General features: G+C 45.3%; 3 protein-coding genes across 3 annotated transcripts; all 3 read right to left on the bottom strand.

Moving 5' to 3' along the window:
- Positions 1–2,644: 2,644 nt before the first annotated feature.
- LOC139348122 (uncharacterized protein KIAA0408-like) lies at positions 2,645–6,164 on the bottom strand. The gene is made up of 5 exons (XM_070988070.1): positions 6,021–6,164; positions 4,614–4,949; positions 4,037–4,116; positions 3,024–3,942; positions 2,645–2,902 (listed from the first exon to the last, which is right to left on the bottom strand). The coding sequence occupies exons 1-5, from the start codon at positions 6,162–6,164 to the stop codon at positions 2,645–2,647; spliced, it is 1,737 nt and encodes a 578-aa protein (XP_070844171.1).
- Positions 6,165–6,204: 40 nt separating this feature from the next.
- Positions 6,205–14,971, bottom strand: LOC139348013 (microtubule cross-linking factor 3-like). The gene is made up of 10 exons (XM_070987942.1): positions 14,057–14,971; positions 13,162–13,386; positions 12,687–12,845; positions 12,300–12,368; positions 11,651–11,920; positions 11,200–11,577; positions 10,023–10,685; positions 9,546–9,867; positions 8,404–8,478; positions 6,205–6,275 (listed from the first exon to the last, which is right to left on the bottom strand). Exons 1-8 carry the CDS (start codon positions 14,828–14,830, stop codon positions 9,757–9,759), a joined length of 2,649 nt encoding a protein of 882 aa, XP_070844043.1. The 5' UTR covers positions 14,831–14,971; the 3' UTR covers positions 6,205–6,275; positions 8,404–8,478; positions 9,546–9,756.
- Positions 14,972–17,821: 2,850 nt separating this feature from the next.
- elovl4b (ELOVL fatty acid elongase 4b) lies at positions 17,822–24,481 on the bottom strand. Its single transcript, XM_070987959.1, has 7 exons — positions 24,201–24,481; positions 22,505–22,596; positions 21,712–21,899; positions 20,759–20,839; positions 19,704–19,875; positions 19,395–19,522; positions 17,822–18,930 (listed from the first exon to the last, which is right to left on the bottom strand). The coding sequence occupies exons 2-7, from the start codon at positions 22,569–22,571 to the stop codon at positions 18,649–18,651; spliced, it is 918 nt and encodes a 305-aa protein (XP_070844060.1). The 5' UTR covers positions 22,572–22,596; positions 24,201–24,481; the 3' UTR covers positions 17,822–18,648.
- Positions 24,482–24,763: the final 282 nt, after the last annotated feature.

The following is a 24,763-nucleotide window of genomic DNA, read 5'->3' as shown; positions in this document are numbered from 1 at the left end:
ATTATATACCCCCAAATCTCCTACCATACCGTATCTGTACTTACCTTGGCCTCCGTGCAGCCAGTATTAACTACAAAACACCTGTGCATTGCAATTTTGTGTCTGATAAGTTATTATTGTTTTAAGAGAGGTGAGGTTAGATTTAAGTGCATGTGGGTTTTGTCTTGGTTGGCTGGTCATGCGCACACACAAACACACTATAGTAAGTCATTCAAAAGGGCAGATCAGCACCCTTTCCATGATCAAAGCCATGAGAACAGATGCTGCTGGTACCCAGATGTCATAAATAATGCTCTACAGCAGTGTGTGTAGATGGTGGTACATCTTCACGAATGTCCTTGTGTGTGTTTGTACACTGGGAGCACATAAAATCATATTCTAAAAGTTGCGTAACCCAGTAGAGATACTCCTCGAAGTCTTCCGTGCTGTGATGTAAAGCTATTTTTTGATGGGTGTTGCCTCCTCCAGGGGACGGCGTGGGTGTGGTAACCCTGTCTGCTGACGTCAGGGCAGCCATGGCTACAGCTCAGCTGTCTGCTCTTTTGTTTCCTTTTTTTCCTCCTCTCTCTGTCGTCTGCCTGTCTCTGCTCTCATGAATAGACTGTCCAGTAGGGAACATGCTGTGCCAAGCTCTGCCATGCTGCGTCTGTCTGCAAAGAGTGTCGTCAGTCAGGGAAGCAGGGGAAAATAAGTCACCAAAGGACGCATCTTTTGTACACTTTAAATTGCTGATCCCCTGTTGAACATTTAGTTCATGCAGGCAGCAGCTTGCCAAGAGTTAGCAGTGGGCCTGATGAGGACAGAGGAGGGGTGCCTTGTTAAAATACCCTCATGCAGCCCAAGTAGGTGTCAACCTGTAAGACAGGCTCTCATTTACACACAGACAAACTGAGAGTAGAGACACGAAGAGGCGAGAAGAGAGAGAAAAGAAAAAGAGGCTGTTGCAGAGAAGCAGATAGAAGACTGGTATTGTCTTAAAGCCAACAAGGGAAGGAGTATATCATTACTTGACTGAATAAAGTATAAAAAAAATTGATTTATGGATAGAGGTGATAAGAGGACAAAGCTCTAAACTTAAGGGAGCAAACTAAAGCTATTTTGTTCAATATTACATGTTAGATGTTTCATTGGGAGGCATAAATAGTGATGGGCAAGATGAAAGAATGAGAGCTCGGGAGACAGAGAGAGGGACCAGTGCCCCCCTCCCACTCTTTATTTATACCCCCAAAGACAGCAGGCTAAGATTTCTGGCACCAAAACACACGTCACGCTTGCTATTTCTGTCTGAGGTGCCACATAGCACCAGGAGGTTGGGTGACAGAGCTGAGGCATCATGGGGCCAAAGGACTTCCGTACACCCACCCAGCCTTTACATGACATTTCACACATTGGCCACCCCTGCCCGAAGAGAGCGTGCGTGTGCATGATGTGTAGCAGAGCATGTGCTCATGTGTACTGAAAATGTTTACTTGGTGAGAAAACTGCAAGATGTGTGCGCTTGTATAGCTGAAGTCTTGTCTGTGCGTGTGTGTGCATGCGTGAAAGTTGAGTGTTCCATCACCTTCCGCAGAGCTGGAGGTGTCAGGGAAGCCAGAGGTTGTTGATGCCCTCTTATGAGGCGAGAAACACACAATATGAAAGGTGATCCCTCATGCTGCACAATCACTCACACCGGATATCCTGCTAACGATGGATAACCGCTCTTGTGCAGCACTCATGTTATTCACAGCATATTCAGTGACAAATTGTTTGAAAAAGTATGAAATATCCACAATCCAAGTCACATCTATGAGCCTCAAAATCCTTCTGTTTGGAGGACAATCATATTCTATCATGGTTTGCCAGGTCCTGTGCATTTGAACACGCTGATGTGTTGAAGTTGGTGGACAGTTAACTCATTTGCAACAGCAACTGACACTTCTTGAGCTGCCATGGCGCTGGCATGCAGGGAGCCGCTGGTGTCAGATGTCCATAGGCTTGACATGCAGTAAATCATCAACACCCTGCAATATGAGCCCCCATTAATGGAACAATACTATGCAATGCTGCAACAGAGAGAGACCGAGTCTTCATGTCAAAGCACTGTCATATTTATTACCAAGAAAAAAAATACATTAAAGGCATATCATAGTCATTTCTCACAGTTGTTATTTGAACATCTTAAATATATTACTTTGACAATTTGATACAGTAAAACACACTGTTGTTGACAGCAGATTGCTGCTGAGAGCACAATTGCAGCTTAATCTACTCCTACTGGTGGCCAGGTTGGATTTCATTCAACATGGCAACCATGAGGATTAAACACATGAGCATGCACCCTCGAACTAGGGCTGCATGCAAAATCTCATTACACAGAAAACACCTGAAACTCAATACAAAAAAAAGAGGAGAGTGGATAAGGGGGAACTGCAACAAAGCAATACGTTGATGTGTTGGCAAAGGTTCGGCACAGAAGAAGCAAAAAGCCACAGCAACACTGGAGAATGTTTTGGATGTGTCTTATCTTGAACATGGCATCGAGATGAAACTAAGAGTTTCTTTGCAACTCTCTTAAAGCACTTTGTTTGAAAAGTCCTTTCTATTTACACTGGGATGGGTTTTCCTCAAGGACAAGATCAAGTTTTACTGAAATGGAAAGCTATCACATAATGACAGTCTCAGTCTGAAGGGAATAGGAAATGAGAGGCCGGTGTTTCAGAGCGGGACTTGGGGTTCTGGTCATGGGGCTTGGTGTGCGTGTAAGGGGGCTTGGTGGACGGTACATTGGGCCTGATGGGGCGGTGATCCTGGCAGTAGGGGTGCGGCCGGCCCATCTGGAAGGAGGTCGTTGGTTGGCTGGCCGCGCAGGGCGAGAGAAACTCTTGTTAAGTTTGGCTGGCGGCAACTCGGCTGGGTTTACCTGAACAGACGCATAATGGAAGACGTGTCAGCTTAAAGAGTATCAGCATGAGTTTCACTGTTTGCATTTGTTGAACAGATGCTGATGTTGAACAAATAAAGAAGCAGAAAAAACAACCAACCTGCTGTGGCTCCTGTCTGTAAGCTGCGTGTCCTGTTCTGGGACTGGAGCTGTACTCATGTTGGATCTCAAGCATGTCCAGCAGCTCAATAAGTCCTTCATCCCTCACTCGGCCACAACCTGGCATCTCCTGTCCCACTAAGCCTCCCCTCTGGATCTTCTGAGCTCCGGAAGAAGCACTTGAGACCCTGTGGTCCATTTTGGGCTCCACATGTTGGTGTGCAGGCTTCCTTGATCTCTCCACTTGAGCCAGTCCTCCATCTCTGTCTGCCCCACTGTTAGCCCTGGGTCTGACCTTTGGGCTCCCTGCCACCTGTGACCTCCTGTGGGACTGCTGAGGACTCCGCTGGGATCCTTTAGAACTGCTGTATCCTCCTCTGTGATCCTTGTGATTCTGTCTACCAGAGTCTGACACTAACCCCCATTCTTGGCTGGGCTCTATCTCTGCTGTCAGCACGTTGGAATCTGCTTGGCATTTCTGGGTAGGCACGCGCATGGGCGCCCTGCCGGCGACTGCAGTGGCTCCCATTGCTCTGCGCTGACATCCAGGGGTGGGGCACTTTGGCTCCGGGGCCAGTCCCTGATGGGTCACCACCCCTGATTCGGTGAGCATTTTGCCCTCGTTTTCCTGAAGCATGGCTCCAAACTTCCTGAGAACAGAGGGGCTGCTGCATTTCCTATCACCCAGGACACCAGGGCTGAAGGACTTCCTGTCCAGAGCAGGTGATTCAGCTGTTGAGATTGGGAGCTGTGAGCGTGGTTGTACAGCAGGAGCATCCCTTTGTCCAAGAGGGGGCTTGGCACCTGTGTTTTCTTTGTTGGGGGAACTCTCTCTGCGGGCGGACCCCTTCATGTGAGACACTTGGTTCGTCCTGTTTTCAGTCTCCTCAAAACTGCCCAAAAATTGCTCTTGACCAATCCTGGACCAAACAGAAACAAACAAAAATAAGATTTGCAGGTGCATCATCACATCATTCCACAAAAGGTCCATGAATCCAATGAAAACTCACTTACTTTTCATTTCCAGAACTTCTTCTGATCTCACTGTGGTATGCAGGGACGTCCGGGCTCACCTTTATTGTGTCACTGAAGTGCTGAGAGATGGGAAGAATATATTTAAAAAACATCCATATCAATGTCCAAAAAAAGCTTTAAATTAGAGCAAGCTACTTCAGGATCACTGGCAAGTGTATCTCACCAAAAGTGAACATCGGTTGACCCTTGATCATCACTCGATATAGCACTGCTAAAGCTATTCTGATCTACTGTACTTCAGTGTCGGGCGTGCACATGGTTTTTCATGTGGACCAGGGAGCAGTTTAGTCTTGGCTTTCTTCTTGTCTGCTTTGTCAGGAGTTATGAAAGTGCAAGAGTTGGGAAAGGCCGCAGTGAAAGAATGTGAAACTAACTCCTATCTGGTAACTCGTATGTGTAAGCAGACTTAAAGGAACCACATAACTGTAATCAATATGTTCCTGACTGAACCACAGCTTTGACTCCTATCACGTCCACCTATCCGGTTTCCTCAGATGTGCAGATGCCAACAGAGTGAGGCATGAGGAGGGAAATGATAAGAACTGCCTTTACTCACCACGTGGCGAGCTCCATTGTTCTTCCGGCTCATTTGCTTCCCCTGCCCCAAATAATCCTGCAGTAAGTCTCCGATCTCTGACACTCCATTGGTGTGGCAGTAACCGTAGCCATTCTGATGATTCGCTGGGTAGCTGTAGCCATTGGAGCTATAGTTACAGCCGTTACTATAGTGATGTGGCACAGTTATAGCTCCAGAGTGACTCTTGCCGTGATGGCTGGGCACACAAAGACCATTGCCATGGTGCCCTAGGCCACACTCCAACTCGTTGCCATGTTTCTGGTTGTCAGCAGCGATATCGTTTGCTCCTCTGCGGGCCTGAACTTCATTGTACAACTGAAAAACGAAAACGGAAGAAAACATTAAGAACTTTGTGCTGATCTCCTGATAATTTGGTGTGTTCTTCAAATATCTGAACTTTATTTGCTGCATTTCTGCAGGCACACACTGTACACAACTACATGTAAAACACAGCTCAACAACAGGAACTGTGTTTACACAACAAACAAGTCTTAAAATTATCACAAAACCATTGCACAACCGAACCTAAATTTATGATCAGCACATGCTATTCCAACAAGCATCTGTTTCCCACTGCAACCATTAATATATCCTTTAGTATCCACTTTCATACTGCGTGTGTGTGTGTGTGTGTAAGAAAGAAAGAGAGAGAGAGAGACAGAGAGAGAGAGAGAGAGAGAGAGAGAGACAGAGAGAGAGAGAGAGATCAGCACGTCTGTCAATACAGCACAGTTTAATTAGCTCGTTAGCATTTGTCTGTATCATTGCTCCAACAAGAACATGAGGTTGAGCCAGTCGGTGCACTGCCAGTAGTTTATTATGGTATACACACACACACACACACACACACACACACACACACACACACACACACACACACACACACACACACACACACACACACAAACATTACATTAATTAACACACACTCTAGGGATAATAAAAGCACTTCATAACCATTAACATGTTAACACACTCCAGCATCACATGAGTGAAAACTGTTGATCGCCACCACGTTTGGATCGTTGTTAAACCAAAATCTTCGTGATTCCATGCAGCTGAATTTCTTTATTGTTCTTGTAAAGACGTGCATAACTCCAATCTACAGTTAACGATGAAGAACAGGATTGACCGTGAACGCGAGCTGCTTTAATTTACCCTCTGAATTTCTGCAGTTGTTGCAGCATAAATCCGTTGAGAACAGAAAGAAAAAAAGTTGATTTACGACACTGATGGTGTATGAGTGATGCTTTTCTGGATTGCTCCTCAAATCCAATGTTCACACTTTATTAGTCAAACTGCAGGGACCCAGCTGCTGCTTTAATGTGCCATCATTCCTACACAATGTGCATTTTCAGAGTCTCTCTATCATGGTCATAGTCTTACCTCTTCGATTTTTCTCTGGATGTCCTGCAGCTGGTCCTCCCACTCCTGCATCTCTGAGTCGAAGTTGTCCATCAGCTCTGGCCTCTCTTTCCCCCAACCCCGGCCACCGTGTTCCAGCCCACGCTCCAGATCAATGGCTGCCATGACGCAGGCGGCTCAATCCCCAAAGGCCTTTTTAAATGGCAATTTCCCCTTTTTCCTGTTTCACTCTGTTCAGAGGTCACCAAGGGATGAAGGATCGATGGCCTGGAAACACTATAAAGACAAAAATGTGAGAGAAATGTTAGAAAGTGTGCTTCTCTGTCATTCATAAAACCCTTTTGACACTTTTTTTCAATGTTGGTCAACCTCTTTCAGAATAAGACATATGACTGCACTAGTGGCAATATCAGCGGAGTGAAATATCTGAGTTTTTTGGACATGGATCTGTTGCTTAAATGGCTTCTGTTGGGCACTTTCTGCCCTCACAAAGGTCAGGTATTCACGACCTTCTCCTTTCACATTCTTGTCCAAAATTCACAGGCATGTAAGCCTACCTCTGCAGCACGTGTGCACACCAGTGTTTAGATTCTTGGTCACTTTGACCTCCAGGCTGCCTCTGTACACCTCGTTCACTTCATTATTTCAAATACTAGGTGCGACATCAATGTGTCCTCTTCAAAAGTTTGCTGTGGGACACCTCAGGTGTGAATGTGCCTGGTCTGCATTCATCACTGTCGTGGTGAATCTGTATCCCAGTGGGAGAACTAATCACTAAATCAACCGGGGTTTGTTGTTGTTGTTGTTGTTGTTGTTGTTGTTGTTGCCATCATTGAATATGACAAGTATTCTGGTTGAAAGTGCCCGAATGTACCAGCCGCTTCCCTCCCAACTGTGATGTAAGAGTAGAGATATTAATAATCCTGTAACTATGCATAGTAAACTCACTACATGGCCTGTGCGCATGGGAGAGGGACAGAGAGAGGGACTGTACTGCGTGTCAAGAAGAATAGCATAAAGGAATAGGAGTAAAAGTAAGGATGAGGAAATTAAAAAAAAAAAAAAAAAAAGCCTGAAGATAATGGACTGGGCGACTTCAGGTTTTGCCATTCATGCTGTCTAAATTTAAATATTCTAAGTCTGTATGCAATAAATCTCAAAGTATATCGGCCCATATGGCACTAAACCGTCATGACAGCTACCATTTACGCCTCCATAATAACCAGCTCTTACCTTGCTCACCATTAAAGCTCTCACTGCCCCCCAGTAACAATCCTCAGCCTGCGCTCTGTGCGCTCTGCCCTCTCCAATTGTCCAGTCCCCTCTGTCCTGCGCGTCCCCCTCGCTTTTCCTCCTCTGTGTTACGTAAAAGCCGGCGGACTGGATTTAAAGGGCCCCCTTTCTCCCCGTCACGCCTCGGTGTTGGGTCCGGAGCGTTTGGCTAGAGGGTAAACAACTAGCGCTCCTGCCGGGGTCCCCGGCCTTTATACCGCTCCCCGACGTTTGCGTGAGCGCGCCATTGGAGCCAGGCTCAAATATCATAATGTCAAATTTATTCCAGCATTTGAAGTCTCGATGGGACAACTGTCGTCACCAGCATCCTGGCTATAATTACTGGGGCTCGCAGAGAGAGGGAAAGTGTTTACATAGCTATTTCAGCTGCTGCGGTCTCGGCCAATCGGCTTCTCTGTTGCTACTCTGCTTTAGGATGCTTGGGCAGATTTTGCCTTGTGACCACGCGCTACTACAAATCATTTTTCCAAGGGATGCCAAATGGGCGTGGGTGACACAGTGAGTAATAATGTGTCACCGTCAATAATATCTTTATTGAAGGTAGTCACGGAAAGGAAACTGCAAGGTGAATGCCTGGCATGCTCGGCAAAATTTCAGTCATGCTTTTATTTTTTATTTTTACAGAGACTTTCAATGTCATCAAACTTCACGTGGGCTCAGCATGTTTAATGTTTCTTGCTACATTTTGTAAAAAAAAAAAGCTCACCCATACCAATACAAGAGGCTTCAGATGCTGCATGTTTCAAGTTGTGCAAAAGAGCGAAGTGTGTGAAATCTCATACATGTCCTGGAGTCACTGTGTTCTTGACTCATCCTGCTGCTGTGACGTCTGAAGACACTTGCTACTGTTCATCTGCCACACTATTAATGCCTGCCTCTAATCGGGGTCTTGTTGAGATTTTCTTTTTGGGGGGGGTGGGGTGGGGGGGTGGGGTTGGTGGTTTCGGACAAGATCTGACATTTGGCACTCGGTGCGATCATCAGAATTCCTTCCAGTTTGAAGCTCCGGGATCATCACCATTATTCCTCCACCTGTTGTGTTCCCTTAATGAATGACAAATCCTTCAGGGGTTAAGAAGAGGGATGAAAACAAACTTCATCCTCACTTTACCTTGAGGCAACAACAGCTGGATTGTACTGCAAGTACGGTCACGGAAAACAAAGAGGACGTGACTGCTGTCATAACCTGTTACAAGAGAAAATACATATTTAGTAACAAGGTTAAACCGGAACATAAAACAAGATGGAAAGATGACTCAGGTTTTCCATCGTTACAGTCTCGTGACCTTAAAGCTCAATGATAAACAATGCTAAACCCTATATGACCTACATCTCTGAAAGCTATTCTATCAACAGTGTTTGTCTATTAATATGTAACCACATAATCTCAACTCAAAGGTCCACTTGTTAGATTTTTAGGACTTTCAGCCACATCTCCTTAATGATAGGAGCTGGTTTCCTATTGGCTTAATAAAGTAGTTTGATAGTTTAGATAATAAATTTCCTCACTTTCTTGCCATGTTGACAAGAAGATTGATACCACTCTCGTGTATGCTAACTATGAAGCTAGAGCCACAGGGAGTTAGCTAGCTAGCTAGCTTAGCATAAAGACTGGAAGCAGCAGGAAACAGCTAGCATGGCTTTGTCCAAATTTTTCTATCTTGCTTATTAATGCGAAAGTTTTCCACTGCTTCCAGTCTTTATACTAAACTAAGCTAATCAGCTGCTGGCTCTAGCTACATATTGTTCGGATACAAGAGTGATATCAGTCTCACCATTTAACTCTCAGCGGCAAAACTCTTTGCTGAAACATTCAAATATTTAATCAAGACAGAGATGTCTTAAAAGTGCTCCATGGGCCCCACAGTTGAAATGATCTTGCCGCACTTTGAATGAGCTTCTATTATCAAAACTCTATGTTCTTGGGTCAATCAGACATATCCTTAAACCACTGAAGTTTGTTTAAATGTACATTCAGAATCGACCCAAATATTAAGAACATTTCAAACAGAAAGCTGTCCTGAACACTGCCTGCTTGAGTTGTGGTCCTTCATATTTTCCTGAGAGGTATGAATGTCGTTCAATGTGAACGGCGAACATTAAATTCCACTGGTTTCTTTTGTATCTTCATTATTTACATGCTGTCGTTCACTCTGCTGCAGATCTGTGACACATTGATAAAATAATAGTCATTTTTCACAGAAGCTGGTTTGTATCAGCTACAGTGTTAACAAGCCTGCTTCTCTTGCTCACCTTCTTGGGGGAATGATGTGGACAGTGATGTGTAATGGATAATGTAGACTCCAGTGCTGAATCTAGCCACACTTTGTTGAATGTTGCAGCCTTTCCAAGTGCTGAGCTTTTCCTGTGCTTTTGGTTACCTTGGCAAAAGAGGATGCAGGGAGCGAAAAAAAATCAAAAGAGCAAAAAACAATGGGATGATGTGAATTAAGGGAGGCGTACATCACAGGACAAAGAAAAGAGTGAAAAGAAAGACTAGTTTAAAGATGGTGGCGTAGGAGAGGGATGAGAATAACACAAGTATGAGGATGAGCAAAATGATGGGCTGGAACATCTGGGAGGAGGAAGAGCGGAGTGACAAACCATAACAGATGAGAAACAAGAGGATGGATTCGGTGAAAAAAGGAAGAAACAGAATCAGCATTAACCTTTCTGAGACGTTTCACATGCCGCCATGAAACTTAAATCCATTTTTAATCTTTGTCTCACCGACAGCGGCTCCTCCGCCTCCCTGTCCTCAAGCCTCGGCACTTCCAGTCTGTCTATGAAGGCCTGCAGTTCTTTTCGGAAGGCCTTCATCTGAGCATTAATGCGATACAGCAGCTCATGTTCCCTGATCCTGCTCCCATCATCCTCTCCTCCTTCCTCCCCTCCTCTCCCGAACATCAGGTCACCGTTTGAGACGTAGACCCTCGCCTCTGAGATGACGGTGGCCGTGTCTGCGATGAGCCGGTCGATGGTCCGAACGAGCCTCTCCGCCTCCACGCGGATGTCAATCATTTGTTGCCTGTCACGCAGGCTGCACCGGCCACCAGGCAGAAAGCGGGCCAAGGCAGAGGAGGCGGCGCCCTCGGGCCCCGTGGGGGTGTAGAGGCCCCGCGTGGGCGTCAGGCAACGGCTGCTGCCGTTATTGTTCCTGACCTCGTCCGAGTCGCTTTCCCCACCTACAGGGCCCTCCCGTTTGCGGTGCGGTGGGAGGAGGCGGGAGGAGGTGGAGTCCTCATCACTCTCACGTCGACCACTTGTCGCACCGCCAGCATCGCTCTCTGCGTCGCTGTCCCGTGGGCTGGGCCGCAGGGAGAGGTGGGAGGCCAGGTCGTAGCGCTGCATGTTAGAGAGGAGCACGCGGTTCTCGTACTGCAGCTGCATGACCTGAAGAAAGACGGAGATGTAAAGTCATCACAGTTTGTTATCATTTTGTAATTTGTTCTATTTACAACCCTGTAAAGGAAGCAGGCTAAGAACCCAGACTGCCTATCGATTTCCTCTGCTCCGTTTCAGCACCACGGACAGCGCCGCACCTTCACACACACCTGATCATTTAGGGATCTCCTCTCATCTTTTCACAGCACAAACGGCCACTTGCTTAGCTGTGGAGCTGTAACATTAAATATTACACAAAATGTATTTACAGATCTTGATAGTGACAAAGGAGGTCTAAGGCCCTGGCAGCATGGCTCGCATGTTTAAAATGAAGTAATTTCCTATAATGCCATTAAAATGGCCATTTAAAATCTCCCTGCCATGCTAGCATTAGCATTAGCTTGCAGCTCACAGACTATGACTATGACTTTAGTTATAAACATAGAATTTCTGAATATTTTATGTTTTTTATCAAAAGGATATGATCAAATAACTGATAATATTATCAATCAACTTACAGTACCTTGCCACTTAGGTCATTAATCTGTAGCCTTGCTGCCTTCAGCTCCTCCTGCAGGGCTTCTGCCTTTGCTCCATCAATGCCTGCGCCTCCTGCTCCTCCACCATGCCTGGCGCCTCCCTCGTGGGTGCCGGCTTTGAACCGTAACTTGTTCAGCTCGCCAGTCACTCTCTTGTTTTGTTCTTCGGCGTCAGCCAGGTTCCTCCTCAGTAGCTCTGCCTCATCCTCCACCAGTTGCAGCTGCTGTCTGAGCTCCGTCAGATCCTCGCCGAGGCCTCGCCCTCCACCCGGCCCTCCCATCGCTCCACACCCGGAGCTTCCAGCGCCTTCTCCCTCACCACGGAGGTCATCAAGCTCGGCCCTCAGGCCGCGGTTCTCAACCTGTGGGGCAGAAAAGCTCAATATATTATGTATTATTCCCTTGATAGACCCATGAGGCATTGGCTGCACTTACCTCCAACTCTACTATTTTCCTCCCCAGGATGTTGGCCTCCTCCTCCACCAGGCGGAGCCGTAGCTTCAGTTCTGACTCGCGGGTGGTGGGCGGACCCCCTGCCTCTCCTTTAGGATGGGTGCTGTCCAGTTCACCATAGAAGGAGCGGTACTTCTGCAGCTCTTGCTCCAAACAGTCCTTCTCTTTGTCAATCTTGGCTGTCTTCTTCCTCATTAGCACTGCTTCCTCTTTGATGAAAGCTAGCTGGCACTTAAGGTCCTCATTGTCCTCCTAAAGCATAGAAACAAGACAGACCGTACTTAAGTGCATTTAAGTAGAAAAGGTTAAAACCTAATCCTGAAGCGCACAAGGCTGGTCCCTGCAATGAGACATAAAGATGGCAGGACTGAAGAGAAGACTGTATGGCAGGTTTTTTAAGCCAAAACGCTTTTCTATCACTGGACCAAGAGCTCTGTAAACTCTCAGATTTTAATTTAAGTGTACATTTCTTTCAAATGATTGGAGCACTTGCTTTGGCCTGCTGGAGCCCGAGGTGAAAAGTAAAACTTCAGAGGGTCACACGAAGGTCACACAGGACAGCAGGTGTTCCTGATGATTCGCTCCAGTACTTCGGGCAGTGTGATCGTTAAGCTTTCTAAAATCATCTCACCTCTGTAGGAGTCTGTGCTGATTTCCTGTCTGTCTTCGGGATGTCCTTGCTTCCTCTTCTCTTCTGAGACTGTTGGAGGACGGTAAATCAGAAAATTTGAATATCTTATATGTGTGAGCATGTATGTGTGCGCATGTGTAGTTGTCCCATTTCCACTCTGATTTGGGATGGTTTACAGCTTTGCTGGGTTAAAAACAGGCTTTAATTTAACATTTTTAATAGACATGTATTCTTGATAACATTCAAGCTTCTTTGTTGTAATATGAACCAAAGTATATACAGTTTATATTAATGCACATTACCACACATTAACAATAGGATCCTCAGCTGTATGATGCCTTAAACAACAGATTTACAGAACAGAAGTATATGGGTGTTGCTACTTACCTCTTTGGTTTTGTCTAGTTCATTCTGCAGGGCTTGTTTGGTCACCTCCACCTCTATAAGTTTCTGTCTCAGTTTTTCGTTCTCCTCCTCTGTCTTTGTGCGTTTCTCCTCCACCTTCTCCAGCTCGTGGTGCAGCCTCACAGACACATCTTTTGCTACCTGCAGTGGTTGTAATGCAACTTTATTGTAAACTAAACTTAAAAGCAGTGTTTAGTTCATATGAGAATATTTTTTTTTAACTTCTGATCTCTACCTGTAGTGATTTTCATGTTTTACGTGGACTGTTTAAGCATTTTATACCTTTTGAAAAGCAAATAGCTCAATACAAACGCACTTTATAAACCTGTAAAATCATAGGAGTCAAAGCTACAGCCATGCAACACTTTGGAAATACAGTGTTTTCACCTGTGGCTGAAATGTTGCATACCATTCATGAAAACACACATCCTTGAGACAGAAGCAACCTGAAGCGTACCTTCAGGTCCTGCTCCAGACTCCTGAGCAGCTCCTCATCGATCTCCCCCGTCTGGGCGTAGCGCAGCCTCTTCCTCTCCGCCTTCCTCAAACGATACTGCAGGATCCGGCAGTTCTTATTGGCCCTCTCGAGCTCACGCCTCATCTCCTGCAGCTGGCAAGTGTCTTCTTCGTAGAACGTGTCTCGCATCTCGTCCATCTCTGTCCTCATCTCCTCAATTTCACACTGGCGGGTGCACAGCAAAGATTATGAGTCACAGTGAGGAGATGGTTAGGATTAAGACCGGCAGTGGCAAATCTCTGCTGTTCATGATTTTAGAATGGGACTTTTGAGTCCACAGATGGAGTAATGGATGTTTTGGACTTGAGTCAAATAGTGCACATAATTAAAAAAAACACACACGAATTCGCTTTCTCACTTTGTCTTCAATGTCGTACATATTTCCTGTAACTGCCAGCAAATATGCAAATCCCAGCTGCTGACTCCACTTCCCTCATTTTATGCAAAATATCATTGATCCCAGCAGATCAATACCAGAGTGATCAATAACCAATCAGTTGTCTGTGGACAGTGTATTTTCATTTTGGGTCTTAGCTTTATGTGATTTGGAGACAAGAAGGATGTTCATCAGACAAATCAATTACCATTTATTTTCTATTTTCCAGCCAGTAAATGACACTACAAACATAAGTTGCAGTCCAGGGTGATGTGATCCACAGGCTTTAAATACAAACGTGAGTTTTCTGCAGACCTAATATGAAAAAACAAATGTGGCCTTCAATTCTGCTGAGGTGCCACACAGTATTTTATATCTCAAATTACTGCAAGCTGATGACAGAGCACCAGCCTACACAAAAAAAAAACAACAACAAAAAAAAACGACAACGCATCAAACCTTAAGATCCTCGTTTTCCTCCAGCAGTCTCTCCATCTCGTCTTCCAAGGCCTCGTCCTGCTGTGTCACGGACCCCGCCTCTGTCGCCTCTGCAGCCGGCTCCGGCTCACCCGGAGCGGCCTCCTCCGCGCCCACGTTGTCCGTCTTGGTTTGCATCTTCGCACCTCTTCTTCTCAGTCTCTTCTGCAGATGGAACTGGATCAGTTCAGCCTGTAAGCATCCTCCTCTCCACAAACCCAAACCGAGGCCCGCGCCGCAGCCCACCGACGCGCCGCTTCTCTCCCTGCGGCCGCCTTCCTCTCCGCGTCTCTTCCCTCTCTCCTCCGCGGAAAAGGAAGACAACGCTCTGCCGGGCAACGAACGCTGCGAGGGGTCACCTTTAAGGCAGGGCAGGCGTAAAGCGGAGCGACGGGCCGGTGCGGATGGATCTGTCGATCTGTCTTCCCCGACAGCATCCGCCCTGTTTGGTCTGCCTAGATCAGCTTCAGCACCATCCGGGTGAACAGCTGCTCCGCCGCGGCTCTCGGGCTCCCTCTCCCTTCCGTCAGCGGACCTCAAACTCTCCCTCACTACGACGTGTCTGCTCCTTCCTGCGGGTGGAGGAGACCTGGACCTGCCTGCGTGTCTCGGAACTCGCTTGGTTGCCCCTTCCTGGGGTCTGTCCGGTGAGGGAGCCCGATGCTGCCTCCTCTTCCTCCTCCTCCCTGCACTATTGTCTGCTGATGATGTTGACGATGATGGAGGATCTGCAGCGCCGCTGGCGGCTGGCTTCATTTTCTGCTAATAAACTCCAAAAGGCTATAATTTACAGTTATTTATCACGAGTAAGCGTGAAATAGTTCTGGAGGAAGTCCACTTGTATTTAATTACAACGCTTTGCTCGGTTTTAACTAGTTTTAACATTCAAACAAAAAGTTTTAGGATGCCTCCATCAAGCCGCTAGATGCCGCTTTTCTCATCGCGTCCTCCTGACCCACAGCCCAGCCTAACTTTACAAAGGAGGTGCAGGCCTGCTTGTTTTCTCCAGGACCAGTCACAGATGGGCTGCAGCCTCCTGGACAAACGGACAGACACTGACCGATAAACTTTTGCAAAAAGTCCAAACTAATGCATTTTCACAGAGAGCTCCGCAGAATGGGGGGTTCTTACCGCAGAGGCGACACAGGGAACCACCAGGCACTGCAGGGGCACTGACCATGTGACGTAGGGGTGTACGTCAAAGCAGGAAGCGAACAGCCACCCCCCAACCCCAACCCCACCCCTTTATCTCTCTCGAATTTTAATAAACGACTGGCATAAGGATAAGTATGGTATTAAGTAAGTATAAACATTTAGAATAAATTAGCTGCTGCTAAATTCCAGTTTGCTGTGCAGGAATACTCATTCACGACATTATATCACACAGAGCTCACACAAAGATAAAGGCAGGGCTGAGTTAACCTCCCAGTGCAAAGCTGAGGCCCCCTGTTTTTACCCCCATACATCCTAACGTGTGAGAAAATAACCCTGATCACAGCTCAGATTGGAGGTCTAACAAAATGCACTGTTGGGTTGCATTATGGGAATTGTAGGATCCAGTGTTTTTGGAGTTAGACCCAAAGGAAGAATTAAAAGTCAGGGATTAAACAGCCTCTGACTCATCAATTTTAACCGTTATTTTTAAAATTTCCCAGCTAATTGAAAGAGCAATGCTAAATTGGTGGAATGCCCCTTTTATTGGAAATGTATGATTAATATTGGCTTTAAATCTGGACTTCAGCTTAGTGCCCTTCTTTTTGAAAATGAAGCATACCAATCATCTCATGTACGTATCACATCATGTGCCCCCTTCATCTCATCTAACCCACAGATATACTGTAAGTGAAATCAGGCCCAGCAGAGGGAGCTCAGCACAAGCTCTGAAATCCCACACAGAAGGAGAGCCAGTAAAACGCTGACTGTTTCCACTCTGTTAGCCTCCAATGAGCTCCTTAGTCATATAATTGCTAATGAGATGAGTGAGTGACAGGTCGGGTTTGCAGAGATTTAACCCCTGCAAACTGACCCTTCACCCTCCAACGGACTGGCCCTGTCAGAAGACTGGGTGGGTCGGCCGCCTGTCACTCAGCTAATGAAATGACAGGCTTACACATTATCAAAGGTAGAGAAAGAATAACATGTCTGGGAGCCTGTAATTTGTTTCACACCATATTTCTAAGTGCTTTACAAAGGCACCTGGACTTTTATACCATAGTCTCACGAGAGAGTTCCAGAGGGATGTATCAGCCTCTACATCAAAGTGCACCTGCAGTAGGCTTGTATTAGTTAATCTGGAGCACAAATCTCTCCCCGAGGTCCATAGTATGTGTGTGTGCGCATACAGGTATATTCATGCACGTTCCTGCAGCAGCAGGGATGCCAGTTAGTGACCTGTGTTAAATGCCTTTGATAGAAAAGCCTTGGCCCTTCTGCAATCCTCTTAGTCCCTGGCTTAGATCCCTCTGTGTCCCCATGGAGGACAAGTACACCTCCTCTTACTCATTTCATCCAGTCTATCATTCACATCTACATCCTCACACCTCCACCCTGACACCATGGGTGCACAGAAACATGTGGTGGTGCACCAGGATAAGATGGAAGACTGCAAGGTGGTGCACGTACAGGAGGTTTGAGTGAGGAGGACGTGGCTGAACATGAAGTGCGAGAAACAGCAGGAAGGTGTGACTGAAGGACTTTGGAGAGCAGGAAAAAAGACAGCAGATGAATAATTTAATAGATGCCATTAGTGAATCCACAATGTGGTGAAAGAGCAATGGGATAAAGCGTGCTTATCACAGGCTAATGAAGAAATGGATGGCGAGTATGTGAACAAATGTGCGGATGAGATGGAGGGTTGCAGTCCTGAAATGAAACAGGATATTGAATTCACAACACTGATCTTAGGGCCAGAACACAGGGTCTTTTCTGTCCTGCCTTATATTGCATGAATGCACGTCTTGTCTATAAAGTTATTTGTACAATAAATTACCCCTCGATCAACGCCAAACGTTGACTAATAAACTGTTTGAGAGTTACAGCAGCGACCTGATGGCAGATTAGTAAAGGCTTCTCTACCAGTGACCTGCTTTCCTGGGTAACTCATGGAGTGACGTGGAAATAAGCTCTTTTGGAGCTAAAGCCAATTTAACCCCAAAGATTAGGGCAGATCTGTCTGGACAGGCCAAAGACGCAGCCTTCCTCTGCTCTCTCACACCTAAAGCAACTCTTCCCATCCTGCAGATCCTGGGATCGAAGGGAGAGGAATTGGGAAGATGGAGGTCGGGAACTCTTCGGCTCCAGATTTGCTTCCTAATGGGCGTCATCTTGATCCAACATGTTGAGTACAACATGCTTTAGTGGTAAAGTCACTGATTTACTAATTATTTGCATTACTTGTGCACACATGCTTACACTGAAACTAACACAAAAACACACAAACATAAACTAAGGGGTGCTGACATTGTCTTTATTTCAGTTATATGTGCAGCCAGAAGCTGTGTCGCTTTCATTTTCATTAAGACAATGAAATAACCGTTTGTTTTCTTAAGAAAAAAAAAAGAAGCTCTTTCCCTTCAGTCCTACATGGCAGTGAGACAATACTGAGCTGAACTTCAATCTCTTATTCCTGCACCTCAGCTACATCGCACAGCAAAAAGAAATAAATCATGAGGACCCACAGAAAAGTATTATAACAAAGATACCCACACATTTGCATAAGTGCTAAAAGAAACTAGTCCCCTCCCAAAGTGTTTTAAACCAGGTTTTTAATTCACAATGAACACAAAGAAAAAGTCATTCTGTAAATGCAGCACAGTTAAATCAGTTTGAGACAGCAGAGAAATGTAAAGTCCATGACATGTTGGATTGGTAGATGGTGTAGAGACGAATGAAAAGTAGTTAAATACAGTAAATGGCAGTCGTGAGAACGTTGTTTTGTTGTATTTTTCGTTTGTGAACTTTGCACAACTCTAAGTACTCGTAAACAAAAATCTTCCCCCTGAACCAAAAAAAAAAAGCCTTTGGTATAAACTTCTTTTGTTGGTAATAGATAAATTCATTAAAACTCGTTCAGAGCACTAGAAAATAAAGTAGCATATTAAAGACTATTTAAGCTTTGAGTTAAAACAACACTGGAAACCAGAGTACAAAAGTTGGAGGTGAATTTTGGTTGGTAAGTAGGTGGATGCTGAGCAGTTTGTAGGTCCTTTAATATTTTGGTCCTATTATGGTCCAAAACACAGTTGGACAGAAGAGCGCAGAGCCTACGTGATCAGCATTTTGCTTTTCTTGATAAAAAAACAAAACAAAAACAAAATAAACCTGTTATGGAGACAACCAATACCCCTCTCTTTCTCTCAAATCCAGAAACTCTTACACAAACATCCACAAACACACACTGCTACTCTTTCACCTTTCCAAGTTGGTCACGGATCACATCCTTCTATATTATTTCCAGGGATAATGAAGCCGGTCTTGTTTGAACTTTTCTTTTCATCCCTCCCCTCCCCTCCTTCTCTGGCCCTTAAAACAACTGTCCTCTCTCTGTTAATCGCCAAGAAAGCCCTCTTCCTCCTTTACTCCCTTTTCGCTCTTCCTTTCTTTTGCCTCTTCCCGTTCTCTTCCACTTCCTCTGCTTTGCTGTGACCGTTAGTCACCATCGAGGTGCCGTTGGCGACGGGCTTGCCTCCCTTCTGCGTGGAGGAAGGTTTGCGTCGGTAAGCGTGGTAGTAGAAGTTGGCGAAGAGGATGATGAAGGTGACAGCATAGCCGATCAGAGCCCACTGCATCCAGGCGGGGAACGGGCAGCCTGTGTAGAGGGAGTGGCCGGCGTGGCCAATGGTCACGTGGAACTGGATCTGGAAATGTAGACACATAATAAAATAATTAAACAAAGGAAAAAGCCTGAGACACTAAAACACAGAATGTGTTACATAAAATGTATTTTTTATATAGAAATTATCACTAAAATAGACACAAAACTGAGAACTTTACTGCTTTTAAATAAAACATTGGTGTATTTTGCTCAAATCCAAATAAAACATCACATTTTAACTATGACATAAGTCTATCACATTTCATTTTCGAGTGCTTCCCACTGTTTCACTGACCTAACTGCAATACTATGACTTCACAAGTAGACCAGCTTAATCAGTGCTAATAAAGTGGTGTTATTTTAAGGAGGACATTTCAGCGAAAGTTTTAACATCTGCGTAAATTTTGTTTTTTTAAGAGGGAAGCTTTGATCTGGAGCATGGCGGCACATGCACGTCTGCAATTACAGTACACACACACAGAAATATAACCCTTAACTAATACCCACCATCTGAATAATGGTGAGGTATTTCTTCCACCAGAGGTACTTCTGCATCTGAGGTCCCAAGGCTGCCAGACCGTAGTAACCATACATGAGCACGTGGATGGAAGAGTTGATGGTTGCACCGAAAAATGCTGCGGAAAGATAAAAGGGTTAAATTTGTATCAGATGTGATGGTGGCCATCTTGTGTATACACAGCTAGCATGCCACTGCATGCCAGTGCTGTATGAGTCAGGAGTGAGCGGCGGAAAGACGAGATCAATCAGGCGTACTCAACAGCTGGAGGCCATAACAATGAAGATTCTTCCACTCACATTGTCCACCGGGGACCCATTTGATGCCGATCCACCAGAGGATGAACATGGTGCAGTGGTGGTAGACGTGGAGGAAGCTGACCTGGTTGAACTTCTTCCTCAGGATGAAAAAGACTGTGTCCAGGAACTCCACTCCTTTGGAGATGTAGTACCACCAGAGAGCAGATGCTATCTAAAGACGTAAAACAGGGTGGAGTGAACGACTGCAGCCCTCTGCGGTGCTTCTTTGACACTACCACCACTGTGTGTGATAGCATCTTTGACAGAGAGCGCCTTCAGAGTGTGAAAACAGCGGGCAGACACTTCTACAACTCACTGCAGTCACTTAAAGTCCTGGTTAATCAGCCATTTAAAGTCTCTGCCTGACAGCTGTCATGCAGGACAGGAGGGTGAAGAATGACTAATAGTTACTACCGCAGAAAGATTTTATGATTATGAAAAGTAAAGCTTAAAACACACAGTCAGGTCATGTCATATTGTAAGAATTACTGTACATTATACAGTATATTACCTCGGTATGTAGTGCTGCTTTTAAGAGCAACTGTGAATAAATGATGCAGACACCTTTCCTGAAATCAATATTTCAGTTGTACACACATCCTATACAGTAGGACAGGTCGGGATGCTCCAGGAGATTCGCAGGTTGAATCATCATCATACTTTGACGTGAGGAGACTTGGAAACCAAATATATGTCACTCCGTGCGTGTTCTCCTATTTAACTCTTCGCTCCTACCAGCCTGATAGCACATGCACACAGTGCACATGGCTGCTCTCTCAGCCACGGCGGCGTGGCATCCTGCCATCGTGAAAGAGCGAGGCCGGAGGGTGGAGACAGGGGTGGAGAGTTATGGTGGTGAGACCAATTACTCCCGCCTATCTGAGTGCAGGCCACACCCTGTTTGTCCTAACATCACTCGAGATATAAACTTCTATCTCTCTCTTGTTTCTTTCCTCCTGCAGTGCTGGGTTCGGTACCTGTGCACAGAGGTGTGTGAATCCCTGCGCTGGCATGTGTAGATGTGTTAGGTGATGTGGGTGCTGGACGGAGCTCACCCTGACTTCGTTGACATCACTGGAGTAGTTGACAGGCTGACAGAGGTAGCTGTACCCGGCTGCTCTAGAGGCTAGTAGGAGCTGATGGGAAGAGAGAGAGCAAAGTCAGAAAGAGGGTGAGAGGAAGATGTTTCACGTTTCCTAATCTAATTCCTAATAAATACGAAAGGATGCTAAACACGTTATTTCCTCTAAAATATCCAAGTTGTTTTTTTAGTAACTTCATGATGCCAACAAGTTTTGAGTTTCCTGTAAAAGCAGTGGATTATTAGAAACATCTGATGGCTGAGGGCTATTAGACATTACAGAGACGGAGATCACTGCTACAGTACAACCCACGCTCTGCTGCTGCAGCTTATTTTTCATTGTGTCTCAAAGACTTTGTGCATTACGGGCTGTTTCAGTGGCTTTTTAAAGCGGTTCAATTGTCTCTTCACATGAAGACATAGGTTTTCTCTACACCAAACAAAGAAAAAATATGCAGCATATAAGCACAATGAAACAACACAACACAAGTGAAAACAACTGATGCTCCTGCAGTTTGGGAGGGTTTACGAGTCTTTTGACTTGTAAGGGTCGGGTTTTATTTTCCATCTTACTTGCCAATCTGTGCTTTTATGTTCACTCTATGTCTTTTATGTGAAGGCTTTGAGCTGCATTTCGTGCATGAAAGGTGATAAAGTGTATCATCGTTATTAGTATGCACACAGTATTTATGGATTTTATGTGTTTTACGGTAATGTTTTTGTGATCTTATTTTGTTTATAATGTTTAAAGCCTAGACTGACTGTCGCAGTGTTTCTGCAGTGCAGCCTGAGGCAAGGGATACTAGTATTGGAAGAACTGCCACATCATTCCTTCAACATCAACGAGACTATATGTCTGTGTTATCAGTCGTGTACTACTGTAATACATGAAGTCGTCCAGGTGGCCTTCCAAGGCTGGCTCCTCACCTCTTTGGCGATGTAGAAATTGAGGACCACCATGCTGAAGTTGTAGACTATGAGGGTCTTCCTGAGCGTATAGGGCTGGCGGTCCTGCATGTATCTAGGCCCCACCCATAGGAAGAGCAGGTACAGGCAGCTGATGGCCAGAGTGGGGAGGGGGGTTGACATCATCGGCCAGCTCTCCACCCTCTTGTCTGGAGGAAGAAAGGTTCGTTTCAGTAGCAGGGAAATGTGAGGAATAACGGTAAAGCAACAGGACAACCACTGTTAAAGCTAATACACGTACACCCTGTTTTAATCCTGCTTTAAAGGACAGGACACATATTCTAATGGGTCATGATACTAATTTACTTTACTACTTTGCCATTTTAACAGGGAGGTCTATAAGGATTGACTCGCTTTTGAGTAGCCCTTTAAAGAACTGCAGTTTTCAGGCCCAGACGTTGCCGCTTAGTGAGAACAATCTGAATGTTTAAATGATCGCACAAAGCTTCCTGGTTCAACTTTGACTTGTCAGACTTTTTAGACTAGCTATTTTCCAATGCGATAAATAAAAGTCATGTATATATGAAGTATGCTGAATTTTGCCAACACCTCTAGAAAGGTGACATGGTAAAACTGGCACTCTTCTGTGCACTTCCCTATCTCTGAAACAAAAAAGTCAATGTAATGGTGACTTAAACGTCAGCGTAACCCAGAAGATTTTCCTGATAATGTATAAGACAGCAATAACAGCAAACCTGATTAAGTCGTTTTTCAACAATCGCGCGTCTGCAGTGGCGTCCTGTAAAGATCTTACCTGCTATAGTAAGGCTCCATTTGTAAAATTCTACAGTGTCATTCACAAAATGTGTTACAGCCTCCATGGCTCTGCCTTTGGTCTTGATTACACTGTGGCAGGGAGAGACAGAGAGAGAGGGAGAGTTCAAGTCAGCGAGAGCCACTCAAATTAAATTACAGGCCATACATATCCTATCAGTGTAACTACAACCATGAGGTTGTATGGGGTATGTGCTGCTCTCTAAAAATACTCCTGTAAACGAGGCAGAAAACTTCTGCCATGATCAGGCTGTTGAGATCTTGCCAGATAAGATGTGTGAAGTGAGGCCCTTTCAGACCGGGATTTGTACCATGCCGTGTCATATTATATGCTACAGCACAGAATTACACAGCTCATTGTGAATGCATGGATGAAATTCTTCCCTAAAAGACCACATTAGGCCTGTCTTCCCTTGCCTTCATTTGAAACGGCACAGTAACATTATCCTCCATAAGATGATAATGCACTTTTCATTGATTCTCATGATTGCTGCTCAGTCAGTTTGAGATAATTGTAGGAAATAGGATGGAGGATGCAGCGTAATTCCTCTTCTATGTTCCTGAAAGTGGTCTATCGATAGATAGATGTAATAACTGCTCTATTAATCTCTACTAACCTTATGAGCAGGACAAATGTGACCTAAAACTAAAAGAAATAAAGGTAGAAAGGTGCCCATTTGACTTTAATTAAGCAGCATTACAAAACAAACAGTTCTTATTCACCTGAGAGCTGAGAGCAGGTGTCTCTATATTAATCTATAATTAATCCCACGCGTCAGATCAGCTGCCCTATAAATAATCAATGGCTCTGTATGCAGTGACAACTGGGTGATCGCTTTCAGGAAACTATGAGTGTTCAGAGCAACATCCGCTCAGCCCCGTGTAATCTGCACAATGGGCAATTTTCTGCAGGACTTGATGTGGTCACAGACCCACTCGTGGTTTCGTTTGGCTGCAGTGGAGGAGGAGAATGACCCGGAGAGGGTTAACCGGGTCTGTGCGCACACAAAAAGGCAGGGGCGCATGTGTCAGCAGGTTTCGCTCGGACCGCTCAAGAGGCTTAAATTCAATTGATCAACGAGCTTAAATGTAGGCCTAAGTACAAATGCTCAACGACCCACAAGCCTGTTTGATGGTTATCTGCCTACATGTGCAGTGGCACACTAAAAAAGCCCCGATCATGGAGGACATGGAGAATAAAAGTTGCACATTGTTAGAATAACATTTGGGAAAAAAAATAATCCAACATTAAAAGTAGCTCACAGAAAGCACGGGCTATTTTTTAAAAAGCCGTTTCTCTCCCACAGCCAATAAAACCATCCACACTAGTGTTCAAGTGAGGATTTTAGGTTAATTCAAATGTGTTTCTGCTCAGGCTGAACAGGTGGGTGGATGAAAGGTGCTAAAGAGCGAATGAAGAGAATGAGATCAGCAACCAGACAGTAACATGTCATGAAAAGTGAGCCCCTCGTCCCACGCAGAAACACTTGATGTGTGCCGGACAAAGGGCTGGGCTCTTCTCCAGCGACGCTACTTAATTACGCCCTAAAATAAGACTCAAAACCGGGAATTAGCCGGTGTTCAAGGTAAACGACAGAGCAGCGTTTCGCACGCTAACACCAAATTACGACAACACAGCACTCACACAAATGAAAGCAAACGGTGGCGTTACTTACGTCCTCGATATTTTAAAGCGTGTAATGACATCCGGTGCAATTTGATGCCCAACTCCTTTCAGTTACTGCCCCACTCCTCTTCTGCCGTAACTGCTAATCAGTTCCTACCCCGCGCCGGTTACAGTTCGACATTAAACGGCAATTTGGCAAGAAACTGGACAAGGCAAGTGAAAATCTATGACTAAGATAGGCCAATTATGCATTCAGTCCGTGCCGGCCGCTCAGCCGCATCATCTTCTCCCAATCTCCTAGACGCCGAGAAGCCGGGCGGCTCTGCGCATGCGTGAACTCACTCCCGTGTCTAGTGTGTGCGCGCGCGGCAGCCGTTGGCAGCTCACGGCAGTTAATAGAGACAATTGCTTTCTTCTGCTCATCCTCGGTATTTAGAACCACTGTGTAACTCAATAACCAATGAACTAACTAATTAACCAACAAACCTTTTAACTAGCGGAATGAATTTTACTTTTCCAGAGAGTGACACGTGTTTCGTGTTGTGGGCTTTTTATGTATGGAAATAAAGCTGAGCATGTGTTTCCGCATCCTAAAAACAATAGTCTACATCA

The sequence above is a fragment of the Chaetodon trifascialis genome, chromosome 19 (genome assembly GCF_039877785.1).
Source record: "Chaetodon trifascialis isolate fChaTrf1 chromosome 19, fChaTrf1.hap1, whole genome shotgun sequence".
In the NCBI taxonomy this organism is placed as follows: domain Eukaryota; kingdom Metazoa; phylum Chordata; class Actinopteri; order Chaetodontiformes; family Chaetodontidae; genus Chaetodon; species Chaetodon trifascialis.
This window is presented reverse-complemented; position numbering and strand designations above follow the sequence as displayed.

Coding starts and splice junctions, on each gene's coding strand:
- LOC139348122 (XM_070988070.1), bottom strand. CDS start 6,164: ATGGCAGCCATTGATCTGGAGCGTGGGCTGGAACACGGTGGCCGGGGT. Junction 4,950..6,020: donor TCCAGAGAAAAATCGAAGAG/GTAAGACTATGA, acceptor TTCGTTTTTCAG/TTGTACAATGAAGTTCAGGC. Junction 4,117..4,613: donor ACAATGGAGCTCGCCACGTG/GTGAGTAAAGGC, acceptor CCCATCTCTCAG/CACTTCAGTGACACAATAAA.
- LOC139348013 (XM_070987942.1), bottom strand. CDS start 14,830: ATGAAGCCAGCCGCCAGCGGCGCTGCAGATCCTCCATCATCGTCAACA. Junction 12,846..13,161: donor GTCTGGAGCAGGACCTGAAG/GTACGCTTCAGG, acceptor CAACCACTGCAG/GTAGCAAAAGATGTGTCTGT. Junction 11,578..11,650: donor GGAAAATAGTAGAGTTGGAG/GTAAGTGCAGCC, acceptor TCTGCCCCACAG/GTTGAGAACCGCGGCCTGAG.
- elovl4b (XM_070987959.1), bottom strand. CDS start 22,571: ATGGAGGCTGTAACACATTTTGTGAATGACACTGTAGAATTTTACAAA. Junction 19,523..19,703: donor ATGGGTCCCCGGTGGACAAT/GTGAGTGGAAGA, acceptor ATCTTTCCGCAG/CATTTTTCGGTGCAACCATC. Junction 18,931..19,394: donor ACCTCACCATTATTCAGATG/GTGGGTATTAGT, acceptor CTACATTTCCAG/ATCCAGTTCCACGTGACCAT.